This window comes from Lactuca saligna, chromosome 8 (genome assembly GCF_052625555.1).
Source record: "Lactuca saligna cultivar CGN05327 chromosome 8, ASM5262555v1, whole genome shotgun sequence".
Taxonomy (NCBI): Eukaryota; Viridiplantae; Streptophyta; class Magnoliopsida; order Asterales; family Asteraceae; genus Lactuca; species Lactuca saligna.
Window position 1 is genome coordinate 125989963 of NC_136424.1, and position 25408 is coordinate 126015370.

General features: G+C 37.1%; 2 protein-coding genes across 2 annotated transcripts; one reads left to right on the forward strand and one right to left on the reverse strand.

Moving 5' to 3' along the window:
- The first annotated feature begins 12042 nt into the window (after positions 1-12042).
- LOC145009069 (protein unc-13 homolog) lies at positions 12043-15890 on the forward strand. Its single transcript, XM_078967730.1, has 5 exons — positions 12043-12793; positions 12877-13740; positions 13848-14303; positions 14391-14580; positions 14749-15890. The coding sequence occupies exons 1-5, from the start codon at positions 12356-12358 to the stop codon at positions 15687-15689; spliced, it is 2889 nt and encodes a 962-aa protein (XP_078823856.1). The 5' UTR covers positions 12043-12355; the 3' UTR covers positions 15690-15890.
- A 787-nt stretch (positions 15891-16677) lies between these two features.
- Positions 16678-22130, reverse strand: LOC145009070 (dolichyl-diphosphooligosaccharide--protein glycosyltransferase subunit STT3A-like). The gene is made up of 22 exons (XM_078967731.1): positions 21945-22130; positions 21779-21841; positions 21296-21351; positions 21135-21206; positions 20706-20811; positions 20542-20592; positions 20302-20397; positions 20108-20167; positions 19910-20023; positions 19711-19797; positions 19342-19445; positions 19086-19181; positions 18833-18953; positions 18675-18755; positions 18453-18584; positions 18167-18388; positions 17936-18079; positions 17686-17872; positions 17511-17608; positions 17362-17441; positions 17079-17262; positions 16678-16901 (listed from the first exon to the last, which is right to left on the reverse strand). Exons 1-22 carry the CDS (start codon positions 22068-22070, stop codon positions 16839-16841), a joined length of 2343 nt encoding a protein of 780 aa, XP_078823857.1. The 5' UTR covers positions 22071-22130; the 3' UTR covers positions 16678-16838.
- Between the last annotated feature and the right edge of the window lie 3278 nt (positions 22131-25408).

The window sequence follows — 25408 nt, forward strand, 5'->3', positions numbered from 1 at the left end:
GCATGTACACTTATTAGTGATAGACTAACTGTATTCGTCCCAAGCTTCCATCCTTGATCTTGACCTGCTATACGAATGATATTCTCAAAAGGTTTACTAGGAATGATTTGAAAAGGTTACATAAGGTATAACGCACCTCCAGAGAGTGTTTTGGGGTTTCGCAATGAAGGATGATCAGAGACTCAGAGTCAGATTTAGGGTTATGAGAGGCGAGGGTTTCGATATTTAGCTGGTTAGGTGGAGGGTCTTCTTGTAACATATGCAATTGACAAGGTGATGATCCAAACCAATCCATATCGAATGACGACACCAGATTTTCTTGATGACACATGTATTAAGTCGTATTCGCAAGAGGTATTCGTTAGGGTGATAGTGCATCCTTTGTTTCTTTTTTGTGTTTTCCATTTTGATCGATGTTATTTTTACTGCAAATGATTTATACCATAGTAGCTAGTGCTGGTAGTAAGTGTGTTCTGATAGCTAGTAAAGATACTTTATATCATGATCCCCGGCCGATCATTCTATGATCGATCGGTATATGCAAGTCGTATGTCATTTGATATTGATGAAACCGACGAGTGAATGGCTCTACCCGAGTCCCACCATTAGACATGGAATAGGAATTAGGATAGAATTATTTGCTTTAAGTATGTAGTATTTTGATTATAATTAATCCTAATGTATACATTAAGTCATCACAGCTTACCGATAATGATCCTAAGGTCATATATGAGTGTCTTTGATTTGATCGAACGAGAGAATATTTTAACTACTTTTTGAAAGACGGGAATTTTAGCAAACATACCAATTTCATTACAAGCATATGGTACTTATACGTTTTTGTTGTTGGAAATACTACAAAATTCCTAATAAGATTCATGCTGCTCCTGTCGGTTTGTTTGTCACACTCCTCCTGCTCCTCCATCGTTCCTCTTAGTTGGAAAGTCTCTCTTGAAGTGTCCCATTTCACCACATAGGTGGCATACTGGACTTACACTGGTATTGGTGATTGAAGCGATGCGCTGAGTCTAGGTCCTGCAGAAGCGCGCAGTATGTCCATTCTTGTTGCAGTTTTTACAGTGCGGCACTCGGCAAACCCCATTGTGATGGTAGCCACACTCGTTACACTTTCGGAGTGTTCCCATATACTGTCTGATCGGTGCTTGAGTGACAGACGTTGTGGCTGAGGTCGAGGCATGTGTTGTGATTGTAGTTGTAATTACAGGGGCAACCACAGATTGTTGTCTTTTAGCGCGTTTTTGAGATAGTTTGCGCTTCTTTTGTTCCAAAATTCTTGTTTCTTGTTCTTAGGTTTGTGGCCTGAGGCGCCTTCGTTGGTGGACACCCTCTGGTGTTCTTGGCTGTTATTGCAGTTAGTATTCCCGGCACCGCCTTCACCTCTGCACGCGTTGTTAGCATTGAGTTGCGCCATGACGGCTGTCACGGCTGCCGTGACCACAGCTTCAAAAGTAGCAGAGTCTATCTGCAGGATTGCTGCCTTGCTTGTTGGTTGGTTATCTTCTTATGAAGGCATAACCCTGTTGCATGGGGAGAAACGATGTCATGAGTGGGGATGATTATCTCTAGTTATATCCTTACCATTTATATACACATATATAAATTTCGCACTTTACTAAACTATTCTCGATGTTTCTGCCAATGTTCCTGAGACGGAGTTATGGTAGTGGGTACAAGTAAGTTTTGCACGGGCGTTAAGTTTTACCCATCCTAGGATTATGTTTGTCCAAATACGCTTAGCTAAGGAGTTCTGACGGGATCCGGTGCATTAGTGCTGGTATGATTGCACCCTATATGCCTACGAAAATGGTACCTTTCAACCATGAGGTTTGAAAAGGTGAGATGATAATGAGCTTTGAACAAGGGTTTATACGTCGAGAGTTATCTAACTAAGTTTATCTTAGTTCTAAGTGTATCGAGTTCCAACTTTTATGGTGTTCTGAAAACAATTCATATTGAGTGTCTATATATAATAAACTTATGAATTCTTAGTAGTATTGCTCCAAATGAATAATACGCATGCCCATGTCATTTGTATGTTTCTAGCATATTTAGATTTTAGTGAAAAGTTTTGAGCCAAATGCAGGTCTACAACACATCATTGCAAGGAAAAGTTTGGACCGCAACTAAATCTCCCGACTAGTGTAATCACTAATTCCCAGGGTCGGGCCTACATGTCACACCCCCAGACCAGAACGGCGGAAACGTCCGGAAGCGGGTGACTTCATTGTGTAGTATCATATCAATTGCATATAATTGAAACATAGTAAATTCAAACAACATACATAAATATGAAAAGCTTACATTGTTTTACATCATGTTTATGTTTTCAAGTGTACACAAAATAAACATCAGTAAACAAATTTCCCAAAATACATCAAAATAAGCTTGAGTCCGCAATCCATAACCTACTTATTGATTTCCAGAGAATACAAGTCGTTTGAAAAGTGTCAACATAAAATATGTTGGTGAGTTCATAAGCATTTGAGTATAAAAACTTTAAAGATAGTTTAAAAATCCAGAAAATCCAATATTTTCTTATCAAATGGTTGTAAATCTTGTTTCAAATCGAGTATAGTTGCATGTGTGTCTTAATTCATTGTTTTCCAAAATCATACGAATCGTTTCTCTAGAAAATCCTATAGTTCCTGATGTATAAAATAGTAATTTTGGTAATAACATAACACGGGTGCGAAAAGGTCTCATTGAGGCAGTCAGAATAGTTGATTTTTAACCGAAGATGAAATCTGTATAATAACATTTTTGATATATTTTAGTGAGTCGATATAACCATACTAATATGACGGAGTGCCTGTTATGACGCTCTTCAGGCATCAGTTTTCTTCAAGACATTTGTCATTCTAGACTGGCCGGTCTAGCTATAGCGAACAGCAAAGGTGCGGGGTGTCAACCCCGTATAGATCTATACACAAATTCCTGCTCTCCCTCCAGGAGACTCTAGTTATAACTCTTACGGGACTTAAGGTGTACAATATTGTATATAATATATGTACTGTGAAGATTTCGTCTGACTAGAATACTTATAGTTTCATGCAAAGCGTTGAAATTCATTATTTACCAAATAATTAATACTAGTTGTACTTGTTGACTAGGTATTCCGTTTCGTTTCATTTATTGAAAATAATTCCCTCTAAGTATTTATCAAATCAATTCAATATTAGCGATGTCGGCTAAAATGGATCTCCTCTCTATATATTACTGAGTGAGACCCCATTTACTGGGAAAATGTTCAGTTATGATTTGTGTGAAACTTATGACTTCTGTGAAATTATGACAGTAGTTTTATGACATACAAAATTTCATGTCATAAAGGTTCTATTTGCATATATTCTAGGTGAGATCACCTATATTCAATTTTTATATAAAAAAAAACCCTCAACAATTTGCAAAAAGTCATTTATGGAACACCAAGTTCAAATTTCGAAGTTCTAGACTTAGTGTCAACATTTCAAGGTCTATTTCAACAACTTTTATCTCTAAATATGAAGAGCATGGGTACAAGGATGCATGTTAAACACCCCCAAAAACTTGGGAGGCTCCCTTTGTAAATTGTATTACTCATATAATGATTAAAATATTATTTATTTTCATGGGTTCTGTGAGACTTCACGTTCATAGAGAGTTATACATAAAAAAATGATAATATTTCAACACACATATTAAACACATGTACACATGCAATCATTCAAGAATTTAGAACAAGAGGTGGCTTGTACTCTCCCCTAAAATCAACAAAAACTAACGAAAAAGGTGGGGTATGAAGCTCACCTTGGTTTAGCTTGTTGGGTGATTTGAAGAAGTGTAAGGAGTTTCCAAGTTCCAACACTTGGAAGTGTTCTTTGAACTTCAGAAAAATTCTAAGAATAAATTTACATGTAAGTATAGTGAAATCTTAGGAATGGTGAGGAAAAATCACTATTCAAGGAGGATGAACACTTACCAAAGATTCTGGAAATTTTCCTTGAAGCAATGAAGCTTGAGTCTTGAAGGAGTCTGAGAGGATTCTTGGGAGTTTACTGATGAGAAAGTGGGAAGTAGGATAAGGGAGGAAAAGAGATTCACGTATCTGAAAGGGAAGGATAAGGAATGACTTGACATTTGCATGGAAATCTGGTGGGTAGAGCTTATTTTCTAAGGGTAATGTGTGTTTAACCGGGATTTGCATGGGAAAATGGAGGATTTGAGCATCACATCACAAGGTCAAACCCCTTTATCTTCTTAGGATCCTCTTAAAATCTTGGGTTTTTATTTTATATAAATATATTTAAAATATTTAATTTTGGCATAAAATAGGAGTTTCAGGGGTTTAGGACATGAAAATTACGAGTTTGGTGTGATTTCCGGCATCAAAATGCCTCAAAATAGTGAAAAAGTCCGAAAATGATGAAAATCTGAAGTGGGATGATGCTCCTGCGAGGGTCCGCCGAAAGGCTTGAGAAAGATTCCGGAGTCGCTTGCTAAAATTTTGAAGTGAACAGTACTTTCCGGAGTCATCAGGCGGAGTTCCGAAGTCAGAAGGCGGAGTGCGGTCCGGCCCACGGCTTCCGAAATGAGGTGGGGTGGGGTGAGATCTTCTGGAGCCAATGAGTCCGGAGGTGCGAGATTGTCCGGGTAGGAGGCTTCCTGTATTGCGAGAGGGCTCGGTACTTCAGGCTTCCGGAGCTTCTCTCTTTCGGAGTTAGTCAGAGGTTCCGAAGCAAACAGAAGCATTCCAGATTTTATCAGAAGCATGCGAAGTAGGGAGGGTTCCGGCCTAAGAGGATTCCGGACCAAGAGGGTTCCGGACGAGAGGTTCAGGACCAAGAGGAGTCCGAACTAAGAGGGTTCCGGACCAAGAGGAGTCTGGACCAAGAGGGTCCTTTTGGGTTCTCTCCTTCGGTTTTGGGCTGTTTTCGACTAAGGAAGATATTTAGGGAGATTTGGGAGAGATTTCACATACTTGGAGAGATTTGGGAGAGATTCCATATTCTTGGAGAGATTTGGGAGAGATTTGATATTCTTGGATAGATTTGAGAAAAGACTTCATTTCCTTGGAGAGATTTGAGAAAAGACTTCATTTTCTTGGAGAGATTCGGGAAAAGACTTCATTTTCTTGGAGATTTTTTGGAGAGAGATAGATACAGTAGGGGAGATTAGGAGAGACTTTGTCAGGAGCCTTTATTAATGTTTTTCTTCGTAGTGTAAGGTCCTTAGACTTATATACATTCTATTTTGAGTGTTATACACCCCCGAAGGGCACTCAATAGTGCTTTAAAGAGTTGTTACTTCCCTAAATCAAATTAGGGTTTTAAATTTTGAACTTTTGAGACTTTCAAGTGTTACGTTTCATTAGGAATTATAGTTGAATATTAGGAAACATAAAGAATATCCTAACATATAAGCACTAGTTAAGTTGACCAGATGGTCGGTTGACCTTGACTTGACTTTGACTTTGACCAAAAGTTTGCCGATTATCACACTACACATGGAGGGGAGTAATACCAACGCATACTCGTAGACTTAATCTACAAGATCTTTTGAGTAAAATGAACTATGCTTTCGTCAATATGCCCCCAGTGGTGCTTGAACCGAAGCCGAAGTGTCCTGTAGTTCTGCTAACCTATGCTTGGCTGCGACCACTTTCTCTTCGTGAGTCGAGTGTCTATCCCGAAGCTCTCTTGCCTTTTCCTGAGTGGCGACAAGCTCCTTAATGAGTTGGTCTAAAAAATAGTAGTCTCTTTCCGAGTCTCGAGTTTATGAGATAACAGCGTCTATAGCAGCGTGCAGTTCCCTAACTCGAGGTTCGTGATCTGTTGGGTCATCATCGGGAGGGCTCTAACAACCGGTCCCCCATGGTTGAGGTCATTGCAACTTCGTTGGTCTCCAAATGGCGATTGATGTTGCTGATGGTGACTCCACCCACTTCGATCAATGTTGCTTAATGGGGCACAGGTCCAATGTAGTCGAAACGGTTCGCGAGATTCCTGGCTACGTAAGGAGAGTCGTCGACCTTTGACTCCACTTCCGACTCTTTTCCCAATTGTCCTCAAACTCTCTGAGTTCGGAAAGTAGGGGTCTCCTGGTAAGTAAGATCCTGCCATGATGTCCGTGCGAGAATAGGGGTAAAGTAAGAGGCATATAATAATCATATTCCTAGAATACTTATATGGGTTTGATCCTCCTTAGTTACTTCTATAATGACATGGTGCATACCAGTTACATATAACAAAAGATATGATAAACCTTCGAATAAGTGATCATACTCCAAAACCACAACCAAACAAGGAACAGGAAGTAAAGAAATGATCACAGATTCTAAGTCTATGATATCCAAGTTATATATAATTTTAATGTATCCACTTAGTGATTGTAGATCTACTATCAAGAATTTGTTTAATTTTTACGTAAGTTATAGTAACACAAAATACTCCTATAGTATTTTAAATGTTATGTTTGGTTCTTAATAGTATTCTTTTTTAGGAACTTTTTAGGTTTGTTGCTCACTACGACCATTCCCCGGCATACATCAATCACACCTCAAATAAATATAGTTGATCAGGTTATATCCGTCCCAAGTCTGATCACATATCCCAGGGCCTACCCGTAGTGTCCAACTCCTCATTTTACTTTCGTATTGTCCTAGATATGATACTATAATAGTATGTGTGCATGTATTTATACTTTTTGACCAGAAACTATTTCATTTCTAAAAGTATAGTTATTTGAAAATGCTAAATCAGAGACTTTAGTCCCAATGCATTTATAGTTTGTATATCTTATGTGGTTCGATATACTTAGTTTACTATAAACAATGCTCTAATACCAATCTGTCACACCCCCAAACCTAGGATGGCAGAAACGTTCGGGGTGGCGGACTTCATGTATAGTATCATAACAACGAGTATAATAGTGATCAAAGCAATACAACCAATCATAAATATAATCGGAACAGAGTTACATGGTTTCAAGTATTACATATTTCAATGATTGATTACAACATGATATAAAAATAGTTGTTCAACGTCGTAACGTTCCATCCTCAAAAGCTTGTGGTTACCTGGTTTTTTGATTTTCTGAGAATACAAGTTGTTTTGAAAAAGTGCCAACAATTAAGTTGGTGAGTTCATAAGCTTTTTAGATGAAGAGTTTGGAAACCGATTTTTGTAATGAGTTGTGTGTTACCACGAAAAATCCAATATTTTCCTTACTAGAGTGATGTGTAGTCTTAAATACCAAGATCGAAAGTGTACAGTAATATACGTACTTATTGATATAAAAAGTGATTTTAAATCAACATAAAACCCTTTTTGATTTGTGAAAATCCCTGTAAACTTTATGTGTTGTTAACTCCCTATGTGATTCGCTATAACCATACTATGACTGAAATGAACCTGCCACGACGTTTCTCAGGCGTCGAAAAAGATGATGACACTTGTCACCTCAGACCTGTCGGTCTAGCTGTTGCATGCAACTAAGATGTGGTTTGTCAAACCCAATATAGATCTATACACAACTATCATGTTCTCCCTACAAGAGACTATGGTTATAACTACCAGGAATTTTAACCCGTACTCTAGGAGTACTAAGAAGAATGTCTCATAATTTACGTTAACAAGTTTACGTGTAGTGTGCGTGAGTGTAAAACCTTTTTCTATGGGAATAAAACCTTCCGAAATGTGTTTGTTGTGTTAGTGGAAATATAAACTATACCTATTATAGCTTATCAAAACGGTTTGTAATGGTAGAAATCCTCTTTGTATATAATGTAAACTTTTATAATGAGGTAAACGACATGTAATATAACCAACATGTATTTATATATGATAATACACACCTTTCTCAGCAAGTTACAAGGTGTAAATGAGTTATTAACAATTTGCTAGTGTTATCACTTCCGTTCCTGTTCTTGGAATAATTATAGAAAAATCATACGGAGTCAAAAAATAAATCCGTAAACTCTGAGAGTTTAGAAATTTTGTCTAGTTTGTTCATAAAATTTATTATAATTTTTAGAAGTCTCTAACTGGTGTTAAAATGTTCATATTCACAGACAGGTCTGAATTCGTAGCTACAGTGATAGGCAGTTTTGTAAAAATCACCAAAACTTGTAGAAAATCGTGTGAATATGTGCAAGTAGTCATTTCAAAGTTATAAACCTGAAATATTTTCATCTAATATAGTTTTGAAAACTAAAAAGTTTAAGATGTTCAAAACAGTCCGTGAATGAACATTAACATTTATATTGGAAGCTGATATTTAAGTTTAATTGTGTTCAACATGAAAAGATAGGGGTATGAACTCACATTGAGTGATTTCAGTAGATGGATGATAAAGAAAAGAAGTGTTCAACTCAAGAACACTTGGGAGATGCTTGAAGATTTGAAGATCTAACAACAAATATGACTATATTTGTGTAAGGAACCCTTGATTTGAGTGAGGGGATGTAAGGAAATCAAGTGAAGGATGAAATTTACTTACCAAAGGAGAATGAAAAAGCTCAAAACCGCTAGAGAATCTCAAAATCTTGGAGAGAAATGGAGAGAGAAAAGTGTATTTGCTTTTGGTGGAGTGTTAGTGATCTAGGGAGAATGAGTAGTAAAGTTTCTTTGTGTGTGGAGGCTCAAGGAAACTTGTGGGGGAAGGATAAAAGGTACAAGGATTGGGTAATGGCTGATATGAATAGTGACATATAGCAATAATAGTGACATGGAGTGGGTATGGAAGGTTGCTTGTGTCATAAATTTATGGTAAAGTCAACACTCTATCACCAAATCTTATCCACTAGATATTATTCTTAGATAAAGATTTCCCTTAAAATGTGCTCAAATTATGAAAATATAGGGTTTTATATGTCAAAATATAGTTTGGGTGAAAATCTCACCTCAAAATCATTAAAAACATGCTCAAAACGCTAAAAGTATTGAAAATCGGGTAAAAGTTGCGAATATCTGAAGTTCAGGGTCGGAGGTTCGGTCCTAGCTATTAGAACCGAAAGTAGATGGGAACCAATAGGAGGGTTTGGTCTTGAGCATCTTCGCATGCGAATATGGGGGGGATCGAAATGGATCGAAGGTAGTCTTGGACCCGAAGGTAACATCTCGGACCGAAGGGTGAGTTCGGGTTCAGTCTATACGAGGCTCGGTCCCATATGCAGCTTCGGTCTTATACAGGTTCGGTCCTCCTAGTTCGATTATTAAGGTTGTTCGGTCCAGGTGGCTTCTTAGGGTTTCGCCTCTAAGAGGTTCGGTTCCTTAGAGGGTTTTCGGTTCTCAAGAGGGTTCGGTCCTAAGAGGTTGTTTTTCACAAAATCTTCCTGTTTTGTGCGATTTTTGATCAGGTTAAGGGTCGTGATGCCCCAAATGATTATAAAAAGTTGAAAGGAGTTTTGAGAGAGACTTAGGAGAGATTTCACATGCTTGGAGAGATTTGGGAGAGACTTGAGATAGAGAGAGATAGAGCGAGAGAGATTGAGAGAGGTTTCATTTGTGACCTTTTTGAGTGTTTAGATTCGCAATGCAAGATTTGTACACCCCGTTAAGCCTCGTTATGGTTGTTATATGCCTCGGGGGTATGGAATAAGGTTTTATCAAATAGTTTCATCACTTACCCTGATTAGGGTTTAGAATTTCTGGGCATACGAACTTTCCAAGTGATAACTTCTTATTAAAATAGTGAGTTGTACAATAGTAACATAATGTAAACCCTAATATACAAGGGTTAGATGAGTTGACCGGTTTGACCTGTTGACTTTATTTGACTTTGACTTGATCGGAAATTAATGGTTGTCACATGGTGTCAAATTTTTAAAACTAAACCATGCCTACAAATTTATATATACCATATGGACCAAAATTGTAATTTACTCTAAGAACATGGATATTTTAAGAATAATGATGACGAATGATTTGTATGCTCAAAAATCATATTAAAGTGATATTACTAATTAGTATATGATACTAATGGGCCACATTAACAACAACTTGATACAATTGATTACTTATTAGAAAATAATTTTAATAAATATTCAGTAAACTCTTACAACTAATTGAAAGTAATTATTTATATGAAATAATTATTTTTATTAGCAAGTAACATTACATAATTCATATTGTATGAATTATTAAGTCATGTACAACATTGTGGACTAGATATATTCTTTTGTTATTTACGAAAATTAAAGTTTATATTTTATAAACTTGGTTTATAAAATATAAAACTCATGATTTCTTTTTATATCTTAAAGGCCAAAAATAGATGGAGGGACAAGAAAGCTAGGAAACAACATGCTTTTGTTTTTATAGACTTTTGTTGCTAGGGACATGGTGTCTTTGAGCACAAGAATCAATAGGTAAAGACCTTACTTTAAATTAAATAAGTTACTAGCTTTTGGCTCTTCTTTTTTACTAATGAAAAACGTTAGATGCATGTGGATATGCATTTCTCTCTCATTTTTTTTTCATTCTTTAGAAGATTGCTTGCATCTTCTTCCTCTTTTTATGTTCTTATTTTGATATGAGCATAAAGTATAAGAGATTAAGATTTTTATATAAAAGAACTAACATTCTACATCAAGTTGAGTCATTGTTGGTGTTTTAATCTTTCTAAAACTTACAAGATGATCTTTGGTGGGTTTAACTTGTTTATGTTATTCAAAATTTATAAGTCTTCCGTTACCAAATCTTATGTTTTTTAAACTAATTTTTGAGTAAAACTCAACAGATGATTCATTTTAAAGTAAATACACATTTGTTCTCTATATGGCTTACCGCTTACCCAAATTCATACATGATGTCCTTGTATTGGATTTTTTTAGATGCTTGGTCCATGTAGTTTACCGTTGTTACATATAATGTCTCTTAGAAGTTAGAGCTAACATCAAAGTTGTTACTTTTTATAATATGGAAATTTTCTCTTGTATTTTTACTTTTTTTTTTTTGTCATTTTTTAAATATGAGGGACCAATTCTATAAAAGAACCACCGATCACCACAAGTATCATCGCCACCAACACGATCACCATCATTCCACTAATTACCACCAATACAATCACCACAAAACCACTTTTACCCATACAATCACCAAACACCATCATCACCACCTTACCACCATCTATGTCATCAATTTTACACAACAAGAATATGGAGGTGAGTGAGTTTATTTATGGTTCCTGGTCTTTCATAGAACATGCATACTCACACACATCTATAAAATCATATTTCAAGGAAAATAGCACATGCTCTAATTTCTTACCAATCACCAATAAAGAGAGAGTGTAGGATGAAAGCATGAACACATACCAAGGAATTAAATACTCAATCTCTTTAATTCATCGTTTTCCCTCCTCGATTAACCCATGGTTATTGATTGAGAACCACATCAGCAAAAGCACAACTAGATCATTGATTGGGGGTAAGTCTCAACTTTATTGAGGCGTATTTGGGGATCAGTATAGAAGGGGGAAGGAGGGGGTAGATTCGATTCATAAGAGATTGAGAAGAAGAGGAGAAGGTTGTTGTCGATCTAGAGGCAAGGGGGTTTGATTCTTTAACGATGAACCATGGGTATAGTTCACCACCAAAACCACCAATCAACGCCACCACCATGCCAGTCAACCTTGAAGCCACAAGAGAGAAAGAGAATTTGCGCTCTCTTTAGAGCTTGAGAACCATTTAATAACATAAAAACAATAGGAAATGTATAATAGTCCCTGTCTAGGTATTTAACGAAGCTATTTAGATGAAATTAGACTTAGGGACGTCCGATACAACAACTCTAAACTACATAAACCAGCCATATAAAAAAATCCACTATTAAAAGTAAATGTATGAATTTGAACATACCACATGGACCATATGTGCAATTTACTCTTAATTTTATTGGTAGGAGCAGTTTTGCATATATTTTTGGGCATTTTCAACTTGGGAGGAGCATCAATATTGGTGGCGGTTGCCGGTGGGTCCCGGCGTTGAAACCCACAAACAGACGCGTGGACATAACACGCATCGAAACATTAAATCAAAAGGAAAACCAGAGGAGGAGCCGTTTGCACCACCGCGTTCTGTTTACTCTTTCCACCTCGGCGTTCATAAAAAAGAGACCAAAACTTCTCCATCATTTCATTCTTCAAACCCAAGCAAGAATTATTCCCAATTTCCCAATTTCCCAACCCAATTCATCTTTACTTACCCCTTTTCCCTTTCACGTTTTCTGAAATTTATACAGAATTCGATTTACAACCACTCTTTCAGCTTTTCAGATACCCACAGGTCTTCGATTTGTTCAGTTAACAGACAATCGGAGAAGCCCACCACCAGTTCACCATAAGCGGTACCGGCGTCATGCCAATTGAGAACACCGCTGGCTATATGATCCCTGTGTTGCCATCAAATGACCTCGCATATCCCTTTGGCAAACTAGGTTTGGATCTATCTGACTCTGAGCTTCGGGAAACCGCGTATGAGATCTTCGTCGGGGCTTGTCGGAGCTCCGGTGGAGGTAGGCCGTTGACTTATATGTCTCAGTCGTCTGGGAGGTCATCTGACAAGGCGTCATCGTTGCCGTCGCTGCAGAGGTCACTGACGTTGACGGCAGCCAGTAAGGTGAAGAAGGCGTTGGGTATCAAGCATAAAAAGAAAAACAACAGTTCCGAATCGAATGCTTCTTCGACGGAGAATCGGCCGGCAACAATAGGGGAGCTGATGAGGGTTCAGATGAGGATCTCGGAGCAAATTGATTCTAGGGTTCGACGTGCATTATTAAGAATCGCCGCTGGACAGGTAATCATGCTAATAATTTAGAGAATTACAGTTCCTTTAAACTTGTTTCGTCTGCGATCACTCTAATTACAAACTTTTTGCAGCTTGGTAGGCGCATCGAATCAATAGTTCTACCCATAGAGCTTTTACAGCAATTTAAATCATCCGATTTCCCAAATCAACGAGAATATGAAGTATGGCAAAAGAGAAAATTGAAGGTACTCGAGGCCGGACTGTTGCTCCACCCTAAACTACCTATTGATCGGAAAGACCCATCGGCTCAAAAACTCCGACAGATCATAAGGGCGGCTCACGACCGACCAATTGAGACCGGAAAATACAGTGAAGCGTTTCAAACCCTTCGAACAATCACAATGGAGCTTGCTTCTCGGTCATCTGACGATTATACCCCTGACACATGCCATTGGGCAGATGGATCCCCTTTGAATCTTCGTCTCTACCAAATTCTTCTTGAAGCTCTTTTTGATGTCGAAGAGCCAACATCCATGATTGAAGAGGTCGATGAGGTGTTAGAACTCGTAAAAAAGACATGGGGAATCTTGGGAATTGATGAAAAACTCCATAATCTTTGTTTTTCGTGGGTTTTATTCAACCATTATGTATCCACAGGTCAAGTTGAGAACGATTTCCTTTTCGCTGCTGATAATTTATTGCTTGAAATCAAAAAAGATGCAAAGTCGACTTTGGATTCTGTTTACACCAAGATTTTGTGTTCCACATTGAACTCAATGTTGGAGTGGGCAGAAAGAGGGCTTTTAGGGTACCATGAGTCGTTTTACAGGGGTAATATTGACTTAATGCAAAGTATTCTATCACTAGCGTTATCTGCTGCCACCATATTGGCAGAAGAAAATCCCCGTGAAAATGGTGGAATGAAAGCCATTGATGTTGCAAATGCCAAAGTTGATATCTACATCAGATCATCCATGCGCAAAGCTTTTAATCAGGCAAGTTTTGATCTTTTGCATTAATTAGCTAGAAATAGCAACATACTTAGCATCTAGAAGACAAACCCTTTTGCAGAACTAATCTTTCTTGTGTTTCTTCTATTTAGGAAATTGAGAAATTGCGAGTAAGTCGAAAGTCAACAAAAAGTCAACTAAACAGTCTTCCATCACTCTGCATACTTGCCCAAGATGTAACTGACCTAGCTTTTACTGAAAAGGAGATTTACAGTCCAATTTTACAAAAATGGCATCCTCTTGCAGTTGGGGTAGCAGTAGCCACCCTCCATTCATGTTTTGGACAAGAAATCAAGAAATTTGTTTCGGGAATCAGTGAGTTGACTCCAGGTGCTATTCAAGTACTAATAGCAGCTGATAAGTTGGAAAAAGATTTAGTACAAATGGCAGTTGAAGATTCGGTCAACAGTGATGATGGTGGAAAGTCAATAATTCAAGAAATGAGTCCTTATGAAGCCGAAGGTGTGATTGTGGATTTGGTTAAATCTTGGATAAAAACTCGAGTTGATAGACTTGAAGAATGGGTTGATAGAACTTTGCAACAAGAGGTAACTTTTTTACTTCTTTTAGTAACCAAGTTTTACATTTGTTCCGCTTTGGTCCCTCAAGTTTTTAATTTTCTTTTTCGTTTATAGGAGTGGGACCCACGAGCAAATAGAGAACGGTTTGCTCCTTCTGCTGTTGAAGTTTTAAGAACTATTGATGAAACTTTGGAAGCTTTCTTTTTATTACCAATTCCTATGCATCCCGATTTACTACCCGAATTGATGAGTGGTCTTGATAGATGCCTTCAAGATTACATTTTAAAGGCAAAATCCGGTTCTGGTAAGTATTACTTTATTTTATATTCTTTCTGCAAAAAGGGTTGTCCTTACAGGAACCCTAACCCTGAGTTGAGTTGGCCCACACTGTAAAGTGGGCCAACTGGCCAGCATAAGGGTTACTGAAAGAATTACCTTTTTCAGAAGATGACTATTTATTTTCTTGTTATAGGATCTCGACGTTCTTTTCTTCCAATTTTGCCCCCATTGACTCGATGCAAAGGTGGGTCAAAACTCAATGGTGTCTTCAAGAAAAAAGATCGGTTACAAATAGGTCAAAGGAGGAAACTTTTACCAAATACTACAACAAATGGTAACGATTCTTCCCATAGTATCCAACATTTATGTGTTCGGGTCAATACTTTTCACTACATTAGGAAAGATCTAGAAGTCTTGGAAAAAAGAGCAATCGCCCATTTAAAAAGCAACGGGATCCGTGAGGGTAATTTCGTCAAAAAACACTTCGAGTTATCTTTCTCCGCATGTGTAGAAGCAATCCAACAAGTATGCGAGGCAACCGCATATAAAGTCATATTTCATGAATTAGATCACGTGTTCTATAACGGATTATACACAACCGAAGTTTCATCATCTTCAAGAATCGAACCGTTTTTACAAGAACTCGAACAAAATCTTGAAATCATAGCGGAAACTGTACAAGAAAACACGATTCGAACGCGTCTAATCACAAACATAATGAGAGCTTCGTTTGAGGGGTTTTTGTTGATTTTGCTTGCGGGAGGGCCTTCTCGTAATTTCACACTCGAAGATTCTTCGATGATACAAGAGGATTTTAAGTTTCTTATGGATTTGTTTTGGTCAAATGGGGATGGATTACCGAGTGATTTAATCGGGAAACATTCGGTTGTAGTGAAAGGGGTTTTACCCCTTTTAGGTATTGACACAAGTCTTCTTATTGAGAAATTTAAATCTTTAGTTGTTGATAATGATGGTCATGTTTCATCAACAAAATCAAGACTTCCTTTGCCTCCAACAACTGAGGTGTGGGGCCCGGGTGAAGCCAACACGGTTTTGAGAGTGTTGTGTCATCGGAATGATAAGGAGGCTACTGTGTTCTTGAAGAAGAATTATAATTTCCCGAAAAAGCTTTGATGGTTCTTGTGATTATAGCTTTGGGTTTGTACTTTGTACATAAATACGAAGAGATGCCATTTGATGGATAATGTATTTTTGGTTTGTGTTTTATAGCGATGTGGGATGAAACCCAGAGATATTTATTGTACATGGGTTATGAGAAGTTTTTGAGATGCATTGAATGTTTATGGTTTCAAATTTTAAATGTATATTTCTTCATTGTAGTGGTTTAAAGTCGCTATGAATGTGTGATCATGGATTGCTAAGATATTCTTAAATAATAGCAAAGATATGTTGAATTTACATATCATGTTCGAAAACTAGAAAAAAAAAATCAAATGTGTTTGTATGTATTGTATTTTAGTTGAAGTTTATTTATTTATATTTTCAAAACAAACGTAGATTGTTTAATTAGTTAGAACTGTATACAACCAAGGTTGCATGCCTTCCTATGTAGCAGGAGCCTGGAAAGCATTATATGGAAAATGGCAACGTACTTTTAGTCTTTAGATCATATTAATTTTATTAAACTAATGAATGGAGCCTGTATATATGATATTATTTTATGTAAACTCATTTAGTATTTTATATAGATGTATAGGAAATTAATTGATTCATATATTTTGGTTATATTTTGTATTGAGATAAATTATGAAAAAAAATATATCTTGGCTTAATAATTTATGCGGTTATAATGGTGCAATTGGTTTCAAAATTTGATGATATTTAATGTACCAGGTTGAATAAAAAAATGACAGAATTTATTAAACTCATGTGGGTTCCGATGTCCGTGAATTTCGTACTTTAGCATTTGTGAGTTACCGAAAGCATCATTTATGATTTTTTTTTTTTTTTTTTGAAACGGCGATATATTAATATAAACAAAAATGAGAGGGTCTCAGTGATATATCTGGATCTATATGAATATTATGTAATATAAGTTATAATAAAATTTTGATTAAGCAGCTAAATTTATTTATAAAGATAAAAAGGCAAAAAAAAACTATTAAAAAACTAATAAGTCAGTGTCCAACTGTCCACGCTTGCATAATTGTTGTTGATAGTAGTAATTCCGCGTTTATTGGTCAAAGGATTGTTTTTTTCTCTGTATGTATTACATTTAAGCTACCTCTCAGAAAAATGTAAAAAATAAAACAAAAAACATTCCTAGTGCCAAGGATTCCTTTTCGTTAATGTTCTTGTTCGTGTTGTGGTGGTCGAGCTACTTTTCTGCAAAATAAAGTAGATGTCAATTGTTAGTGCCAACATGAAAAAAGGTAAATTATCAACAAATCAGAGACCTCACTTATGGATTATCAATTCCTTACTGTAAAAACATACAACAGCCCAATAAAAAAAATAAAAAAAAATAATAAAAATAAAAAAGTGTAGTTAGTGTATTTATACCGATCTAGATTTCTTTGCTGTCTTGCCACGAATCCTGTTCTTTTGAGGTTTTAGTTTATATATCCGAACCATCCAATGATGAGTTGTGAACACCTCTTCAAAATGAGTCAACTTGAAATGTTTTTTCCCTATTTCAGTCCTCCTAACTCTATCATATCCTCTACCACCATCCGTCTCCACAAACCTATCCAATAAAAAAAAAAAAAAAAAAAAAAATCAGATATATATACATAATATATCGTTGAACAAAAAGTAAAAAAGTAGTAGATTTTTTACTAATTACCTGAAATATGATAGTTTGTACATAAGGCAGTTTAGCATGGTTGGAGTCGCCTGTGAATCAATTCGGTATTGCCCATCTCTCTGTGTATATGATGGATGATATTATTAGAATTCAGAAGAGATAAATAACAATCAAATAAGTAAACTTACAAGATAATCAGGCTCCTTGATATGTGGGAAGACACCTCCTCCTATTCGCACCATCCATAGGAACTTATTTATATCATCACTAGAGTATCCCACAACACCTGACACACACATGAACATCAATCAAAACTTCAAATAATTAATTTCAATTTTCTTAAAAAGAAAAAAGAAAACCAACCTCCAAAAACAACAAGGACATATTTGACATCCAAGGAGTTGAAAATTTCCCAAGCAGCTTTTTCGGGCGATGACATGGCAGTGCCAACAGTAGCAATATGTGTGTTGTTCCATGTGTTGTTATCAACTATAACTGTCCGGTTAGCCATTGCTGTTGTTTGGTAACCATAGTCCCACCATGATGCCACCTGAAATCCAAACCATGGTTAAGACCTTATATATATGCTCATTGAATACACTGAGCTACTTACTTTATCATCTACTTCAGTGTTATGGCTTAACCATGCATAAGCCTCTCTGAAATCATCAAAAACGTGAAGCCCCTCGGGTGAATGAGAAGTCAGCACAATTGAAGGAGCTGAATAAGCCTCTGCTGCAGCCCATACACTATGGACCTACACAAATGGGTAAAACCGTCATTTTTACTTGATTAAAAAAAATCTACTTAATGGAAAAATATATATATATATATATATAGTTACCACATAGAAAGCACCCAGCAACACAATTAAGAAAAGAGCAAAAATGGATGTGTCAACAGGCAAAACTAAAGGCCTCTTTTCAGTCTTCTTCTTCTTAGAACTCTCTTCCACAATCACCTTCTCTTTCTTCTTGTTTTTCTTGGAAGGTCTTTCCTTCAACAACTCTTCTTTTTTGTCATTATTTTCCATGGAAACATTACTAGCAGATGCTCCATCCCCTGCCTTAGTGATCAAAGTCAACAAAACAATTTCAAGCACTAAAAATTTTCATATTGGAGGTACTTACTTCAGTCTGGAGATTTTCAGATAGGTCAGATACATAGAATTTAATTGATCTTGTGAAAACATCAAAGGCTTCAGAAAGAGCAATTCCAGATAATATGCATGCAGCTGGAGCAAGCACAAGCATTAATCGTACCTGTCATGTCATTAAAGATCAAATTTTAAGATGACATGAAATTAAGTATTTGAAAAAAGGGTAAAAATGTAAAATGACTAGAATCCTTACCATGACACTGGAAAAATATACCGACATTACTATGTAAAGGATGACAAAGGAACTTGCATCAGATAGAGGTGAAAAACATGCCTGCAACATTGTCACAAATTACAAGGGGTAAAATTGGAATAGGTAAAAGACACTAACAGGAATTGAGATGAACTTACAATAATTCCAGCTGGAACCAAGAATGCTAATACATTTAGATCCATAAAGTAAGATGGCCAAGTAGGTGGTTGATGTTCACTGACACTTGCAATAATTGGTATGTATTTGCTTGCATACGTTCTAAATCAATACAAAAAGGAATGTCACATGTCACATGTCACATATCACATATAGAAAGTTTCTGAAAATATATAGAGCATATTATTAATATCATTTAACCCTATATTAAAAAACAAGAGACATGAAACTCACGGATCAAGAAGACTTAAACTTCTTCCACTCCATCCCTTTGTTGGACTAGATGCAACCACTGCTACAAGTACAGCTACTACACCACAGCATACCACCCTGAATGAATCAATAAATAATTTATTGATTATATAACCATTTTTATAATTTCAGATTTGCTAAATACTAAAATAGGTTTTCAGTCATTGAAAAAAAGCTTTCAGGAAACAAGATTTATTGAATTCTTGAAAATTTAATACAAAATACAAGATGGGCTTACATGCCAACTGATATAACGAGGGTAGCAGCTACTTTAAACATCTTTGGTGAGAGGATGCCTTTAATGTAATATGCAAGAGCAACCAAATGGATGATAATGAAAACCTGTAATAATGTTACAAAAACAAAGAGTTAGTGATATCAATAAAGTTACAAAGACCAAAAAGAAAAACTATGAGCAAGAAGGAATATCTGAAAGCAAGCCTAAAACTACACAATAATCATAAGAATCTAGGTTCAATCTAACTGGTTTTTGATTGTTCAATCTAAAAGCACATAAATGCTAAATTTCCCAAGAAGCTATATTGAAATTTACTATGAAAAAAAAATGCTTAAAATTTTCCCTGAAAAGGTACAACTTGTAACTCACCAAAAACGATGCAAAATGTTCTGATGTCATGACTGCATTAAAACCAACAACAGGCACTAATGCTGCCAATAATGTTCCCAAGACAACCTGCATAGAATAGCAAACAATGGTTATAAAGTATAAACCAAAAGCAATTGCATGTTTCCTTTTTAGTTTTTAATTAAATAATAATATAAAACTGGACCAATCAAACACTTACAAGTGGAGCATATGCAATGTAGAGCCGAGATGAATAGCGACCAGTCACAATGCAAAGAAGCACATGCATTGGTATCAGGTTGATAATAAAGGTGTACCCTCCCCAAGAGCATACCTGAAAGATACAAGAATTTAAGGAAACAACACAAAAAAATGAGAGATATAACAAGATACTATAAAAAATCTATAGCATGCCTACCATGTAGAAGTATGCAATTGAGTTTAAAGTAGCATAGAAAAGGGATCCTGTGTTCAATGTCTGCATATCCAGTAAAAAATCAATCTCAGAAAATAGTTGCATCATTCAACAATGAATTTGTTAACAGTATTTTTTTTTTCTTTTTTGTTGTCTAGAGAAACAAAACTTGAAAGCAAGTTGTACAAAAAGTGAACCTTAATGTAGAGATAGAAGGTGAAGATCAAAGCAAAGATGGCTACAGCTTCATTGTCATAGCTCCCAGCCACTGATCTAGATATGTAAGATGGAACCTGTAGAATATTTAACATAAACAGGTAAATCCACTAGGAGATCATGATACAGAATCGATGATTATTCCATATAACAACATGCATCTATCTTCATCTAAAAGAAAACTGAAACATCAGAAAATACCCAATGAATGATCTGCATACCATGGCCAGAAGAACTGCAGCTGTTAGTCCAGCACCTGCTCCTTTAACTTCCTACATAAAGGAAGGAGAACAAGAATCAGAGATTTCTATACAAGTTTATGTGAGTTATGGATATGGATTTAGAACAATCTAAAGACCAGAATGTGGAGATGGAAAAAACAAACCTTTGTCAAGAGATATGTTGCCCATGCAGCAAAGGCTGAGAATACAGGAGCAGTGAATACACAAACAGTTTCCACAGATAGAGGAATATTCAAGGACTGAAGTACCCTACAATCATAAACAGTAATCAACAACAAGAAAACCCAAAATCCCATACAAATAGGGTAAGGGCCTATATTCCTGCATATGAAACTCTACCCTACAATGGAAAGGTGGTGGAAAAGCATATGCAGAGGATAAAACAAATATAGACAGTAACAACTCTAATATAAGCTTATAGTGTATTCCAACTAGTTTGGGGTAAAAGCCTTTGTTCTTGTATTCTATTGTTATCAAGTAAAGAGATATTTTATATATGAGATGCTGAATTCAAGCAGGAAGGTTAAATGATTTGGTCATAAAAAACAGAAATCATAAAAAAAAACACGCACTTCCATATGGTTCCAGCTGTTAGAGTCAATCCAGGGTAAACCGTTCCACCAATGACTCGTCCAAGAGGATACCTTAAGACAAGTAAGGAATAGGGTTTCATGTTAGTTGTGTTCACCAATAGACTAAATAAATGAGAAAAAAAGAAAGGATATAAATTTACCAGGTTCGATCATCAAACCAATTCCAGAAATCATATATCCCATTCTTTATGAGAAACTGCAAGCCAAAGATATCTTGTCATTGGCAATGTCTTTAAAAATGGAGACATAAAGAAGGTATAGAGGTATACATTAGTAACATAAGTATAATGGGACTGAAAAAGAGAATTTTCAGGTTCTAAAGTTCATGACTGGTGTAACTTTTAGGGAAGGGGATGGGAGAAAGGAAACATATGATATAAAGGAGATTTCTAAATATTCCTGGATAGAATTAGGTTAGTACGGTAGCTTGATTTCTGAAAATGCATACGATTCAATTATGGAAATCACAAATAACCTTTTTTTATCTAAAAATGAACGGGAAAAAATCTTTACAGATGTCCTGGATGTTGGTGATGTAATACTCAAAAAACTTGAATTCTGTCAAACTACCATCGCATAAACAAAAAACTGAAGTAATAGAAACAAAATGTTATAAGTCAAACCTGAGTAACTCTGTAATTGAAATAAGGATCGAACTCGTGAATAACACTTTCATATTTAATAACCTGGAAGACAAATGTACCAAAAAAAGGAAGTCATGTCACCAAACATTCAAAATCTGATCCGTAAGTCTAATACTGAGCAGGGCGTTAGATCCAATGAACTCACCGAAAAAAGACGGATCGAGAATGCGAGTACGCCAATTAACAGGAGGATGAAGAATGCGAGAATATTTCCAGAGGCGTGCCGGAGAGTCGTCGACGGCGCTGCCGTTGTATCTGTAGAGGCCGCCATTAACGGGCGTAATTGCTTTGATGTGTGTGTGTGTGTTTTCGTTCGGGTTTATAGCGATTTCGTTCGAGTCAACTAGACACGACAAAGAGAAGACTTGCTTCAAGCTCCTCATGTGTTCGTTTTACTATTTTACCCTTGGCATTACATCTTAGGCTATCCAACGTCCTTTGCCACCACTCCCACACCATCGAAACCACCTCCTCACCACCGCACACTATCGAACACTTGTGGCGCATGGAATGCGAAGCACCCCAAACTTCATTAAAGAGAGAAAGGACAGTCCACTTAATCTACTCGGGTTGTAGGGCAAGCTACACAGTAGGGACATACAGTAGGGACATACAGTAGGGACATACATAGTGGATGTTGTCAAGATGAAATAGGTGTGACCGATATATGAAAAATAGATAAAAACAAAAAAAATCAAATTTTTTTTCAACACGGACAGAAAAAACAGGTGTTGCTGATACCGGAACCAGGCTAAATCTACTCCTATTATACAAGGTGTGGTGTGCCCAAGCTTCAGGACAACTACCAAACTCTTTCGGGGATGTGTGCATGGACAGACACAAAATTTCGTAGTAGGTGTCAGTGATACATTTTTTACGTAGTGGCACAATAATTATAATAATAATTAAAAAAAAATTACATTGCGTCCGAAAAAAAAAGGGTTGCAATGCCACTATGGGCACCATTTTGGAACCACCCTGGATGTATGTTTGATAGCCTTAGACCCCTCAGTATGAAGTATATCGCACACTGCAGTATATGATGTGGCGCCGTTGTATGCCGTAAACATCACATTGAACCCTAAACAAATGTGGTATGTGTCCCGCACATTATCATTTCACAACACCTCAAATTCGAATTTGTAACCTTTTTTAGCCATTGGCAAATGACTATAATGATGATTTTGATTTTTTTTAAACACTATAAATACAAATAATGAATCAAAAAAAAAAAAAAAAAAAAAAAAAAAAAAACAAACAAAGAATGAATCGATTTCAAAAAACAAAAGAATGAATCTATATATATATATATATATATATATATATATATATATATATATATATATATATATATATATATATATATATATATATATATAAAATAAGTCTAAGGGTTTGTTTAATTGACTTCTTACCAGTCCAGTAAGAGGCCAAATCTGACTCAATCCTAATAAGTGTGTTTGATAACTAACTTAAAGTCTCTTATTCGGTCCATGAATGTAACACCCAAAGTTTCGAAGACCAAGAAAGGAAAGAAAACCCTAAGTTTAGGGGTCGACTCGGCGAGTCTAAGGGGGACTCGGCGAGTCCGAGCGGGATCCGGGTCGGGGAGTAAGTGACCGACTCGGCGAGTCGACCAGGGGGACTCGGCGAGTCTGGTCTGTGCGTGGAAAACCCTAAATTCGGGACTTGGGGCCTATATAAATGTCTTAATCTTCTTCCCAGGGTTCCTTACTGCCTCTTTAGCCCTGGATATCAAACCCTAGCCGTCATATCTCCTAGTTGAGCCTTGGAAGGTGCTTTAAAGCTTGGAAAAGGAAAAAGGAACTTGGAGGAGCAAGAAGGAGCTATAGATCTGGGATTGTGAGTTCATTTTGAGCACTTGGAGGTAATAAACTAGTTCCTGGACCCTTTTTGCACCTAGATCTATGTGTGGTTGTTGGGGCTCTTTTGCCATAATGTTATTATTTGGGGTTAGAAGCCGGATCTGGAGTTGCTACTTCAGATTCAAGTGTTTTAGGGCCTGGAGAAGCATAAAGTATCAGTCATTGTGTTGATTTTGAAGTCCCTTGGCCTTACACCCTAGTTAATGGCGTATCTTGCCTAGATCTCCTTCTCTACACGTAAAGTTTGCAACTTTACGTAAGGAATAGACCTTAAAAGAGTGGATCTACAGTTTGGAGTCCATGCATGACTCAAAGGTCCTCTGCATGTATGTAGAACCGACTGGACTCGGCGAGTCCTTCGAGTGGACTCGGCGAGTAGCTTGAAGATGAGGAGGAACTCGACGAGTAGGATGAACAACTCGTCGAGTCGGATGAAGTTAGGCATGGACTCGGCGAGTTGGTTGAAGATTGTCTAGGACTCGGCGAGTCATGGACTGACTCGGCGAGTCGGGTCGCGAATAAGAAAGACCCTGAGTTTATGAACTCGGCGAGTCTTTATGAAGACTCGGCGAGTAGGGTTGACCTGGAAGGTTGACTTTGACCAGAGTTGACTTAGTTGACTGTCAGACTAAGTGTTATATGTATATTGATAGCTCGGAGAGCTGGAGGAGCAGCGGATCAGGGGATTATCGAGTAGCAGCCAAAGATTTATCAGTAGGGTTCAGCAGTCTCAGGTGAGTTTCCTTCCAGTAGGGACGGGTCTAAGGCCACAATGCCGGCCCGTCCAGTTAGCAGTAGTTTCCGATGCAGTAGTTAGCATGTTTGATGCCTTCGTGGCTCAGACAGGATTTATGTGCTATGTTTTATGTGTTATGTGTTATGTGTTCCGGGCTACGGCCCGATGTAGTATGCAGTATATGTGTTCATGCTAGTTGATATGTTATGCTATGCTATGTTCAGTCAGTTAGCCCGGACTTCGGTCCGATGCAGGGGACAAGGTCCCAGTCAGTCTCCGGACCTCGGTCCGATGCAGGGGGCAAGGCCCCAGTTAGCTCGGACTTCGGTCCGATGTAGGGGACAAGGTCCCAGACAGTCTCCGGACTTCGGTCCGATGCAGGGGGCAAGGCCCTAGTTAGTCCGGACTTCGGTCCGATGCAGGGGACAAGGTCCCAGTCAGTTTCCGGACTTCGGTCCGATGTAGGGGGCAAGACCCCAGTTAGTCCGGACATTGGTCCGATGCAGTGGGCAAGGCCCAGTATGTGCTTTATATGTTTTTGCATGGTATGTGTTAGATTGGGGGAGCTCACTAAGCTTCGTGCTTACGGTTTTCAGTTTTGGTTTCAGGTACCCAGTTTTCAAAAGAGGAGCTCGGGGAGATTGCAGTGCACAGTTAGCCTGGGAATGTTCAACTCTGATAATGATATTATGCTTTGAATTAATACTCGAGAATTTATGTTATGACTTATGATACAGTTTTTATAAATATGATTCTAGTAATGCTTTTAAAGAAATTTTTGGTCGTGATTTTTGGGTCGTTACAAGTTGGTATCAGAGCCTTGGTTTGAGGGATTCAGATATGCATTCGAGTGTATTTGAACTCAAACTAAGGACACGATAAGGGATTTTCAAAAGAAAAACATTTTTGAATAAGGGTTTTGGAAAAAGAACATAGAAAGAAAAGATTTTTTTTTGAAAACGAGAAAAGGGTGTGGTGCATGCAATC

Excerpts from the sequence above, each read along its gene's own strand:
- LOC145009069 (XM_078967730.1), top strand. The coding sequence starts at position 12,356 with ATGCCAATTGAGAACACCGCTGGCTATATGATCCCTGTGTTGCCATCA. Across the intron at positions 13,741-13,847 it reads TGCGCAAAGCTTTTAATCAG|GAAATTGAGAAATTGCGAGT; the intron begins GCAAGTTTTGAT and ends TCTTCTATTTAG. Across the intron at positions 14,304-14,390 it reads ATAGAACTTTGCAACAAGAG|GAGTGGGACCCACGAGCAAA; the intron begins GTAACTTTTTTA and ends TTTCGTTTATAG.
- LOC145009070 (XM_078967731.1), bottom strand. The coding sequence starts at position 22,070 with ATGGCGGCCTCTACAGATACAACGGCAGCGCCGTCGACGACTCTCCGG. Across the intron at positions 17,873-17,935 it reads ACACTGAAGTAGATGATAAA|GTGGCATCATGGTGGGACTA; the intron begins GTAAGTAGCTCA and ends TTTGGATTTCAG. Across the intron at positions 16,902-17,078 it reads CAGCAAAGAAATCTAGATCG|AAAAGTAGCTCGACCACCAC; the intron begins GTATAAATACAC and ends TTTATTTTGCAG.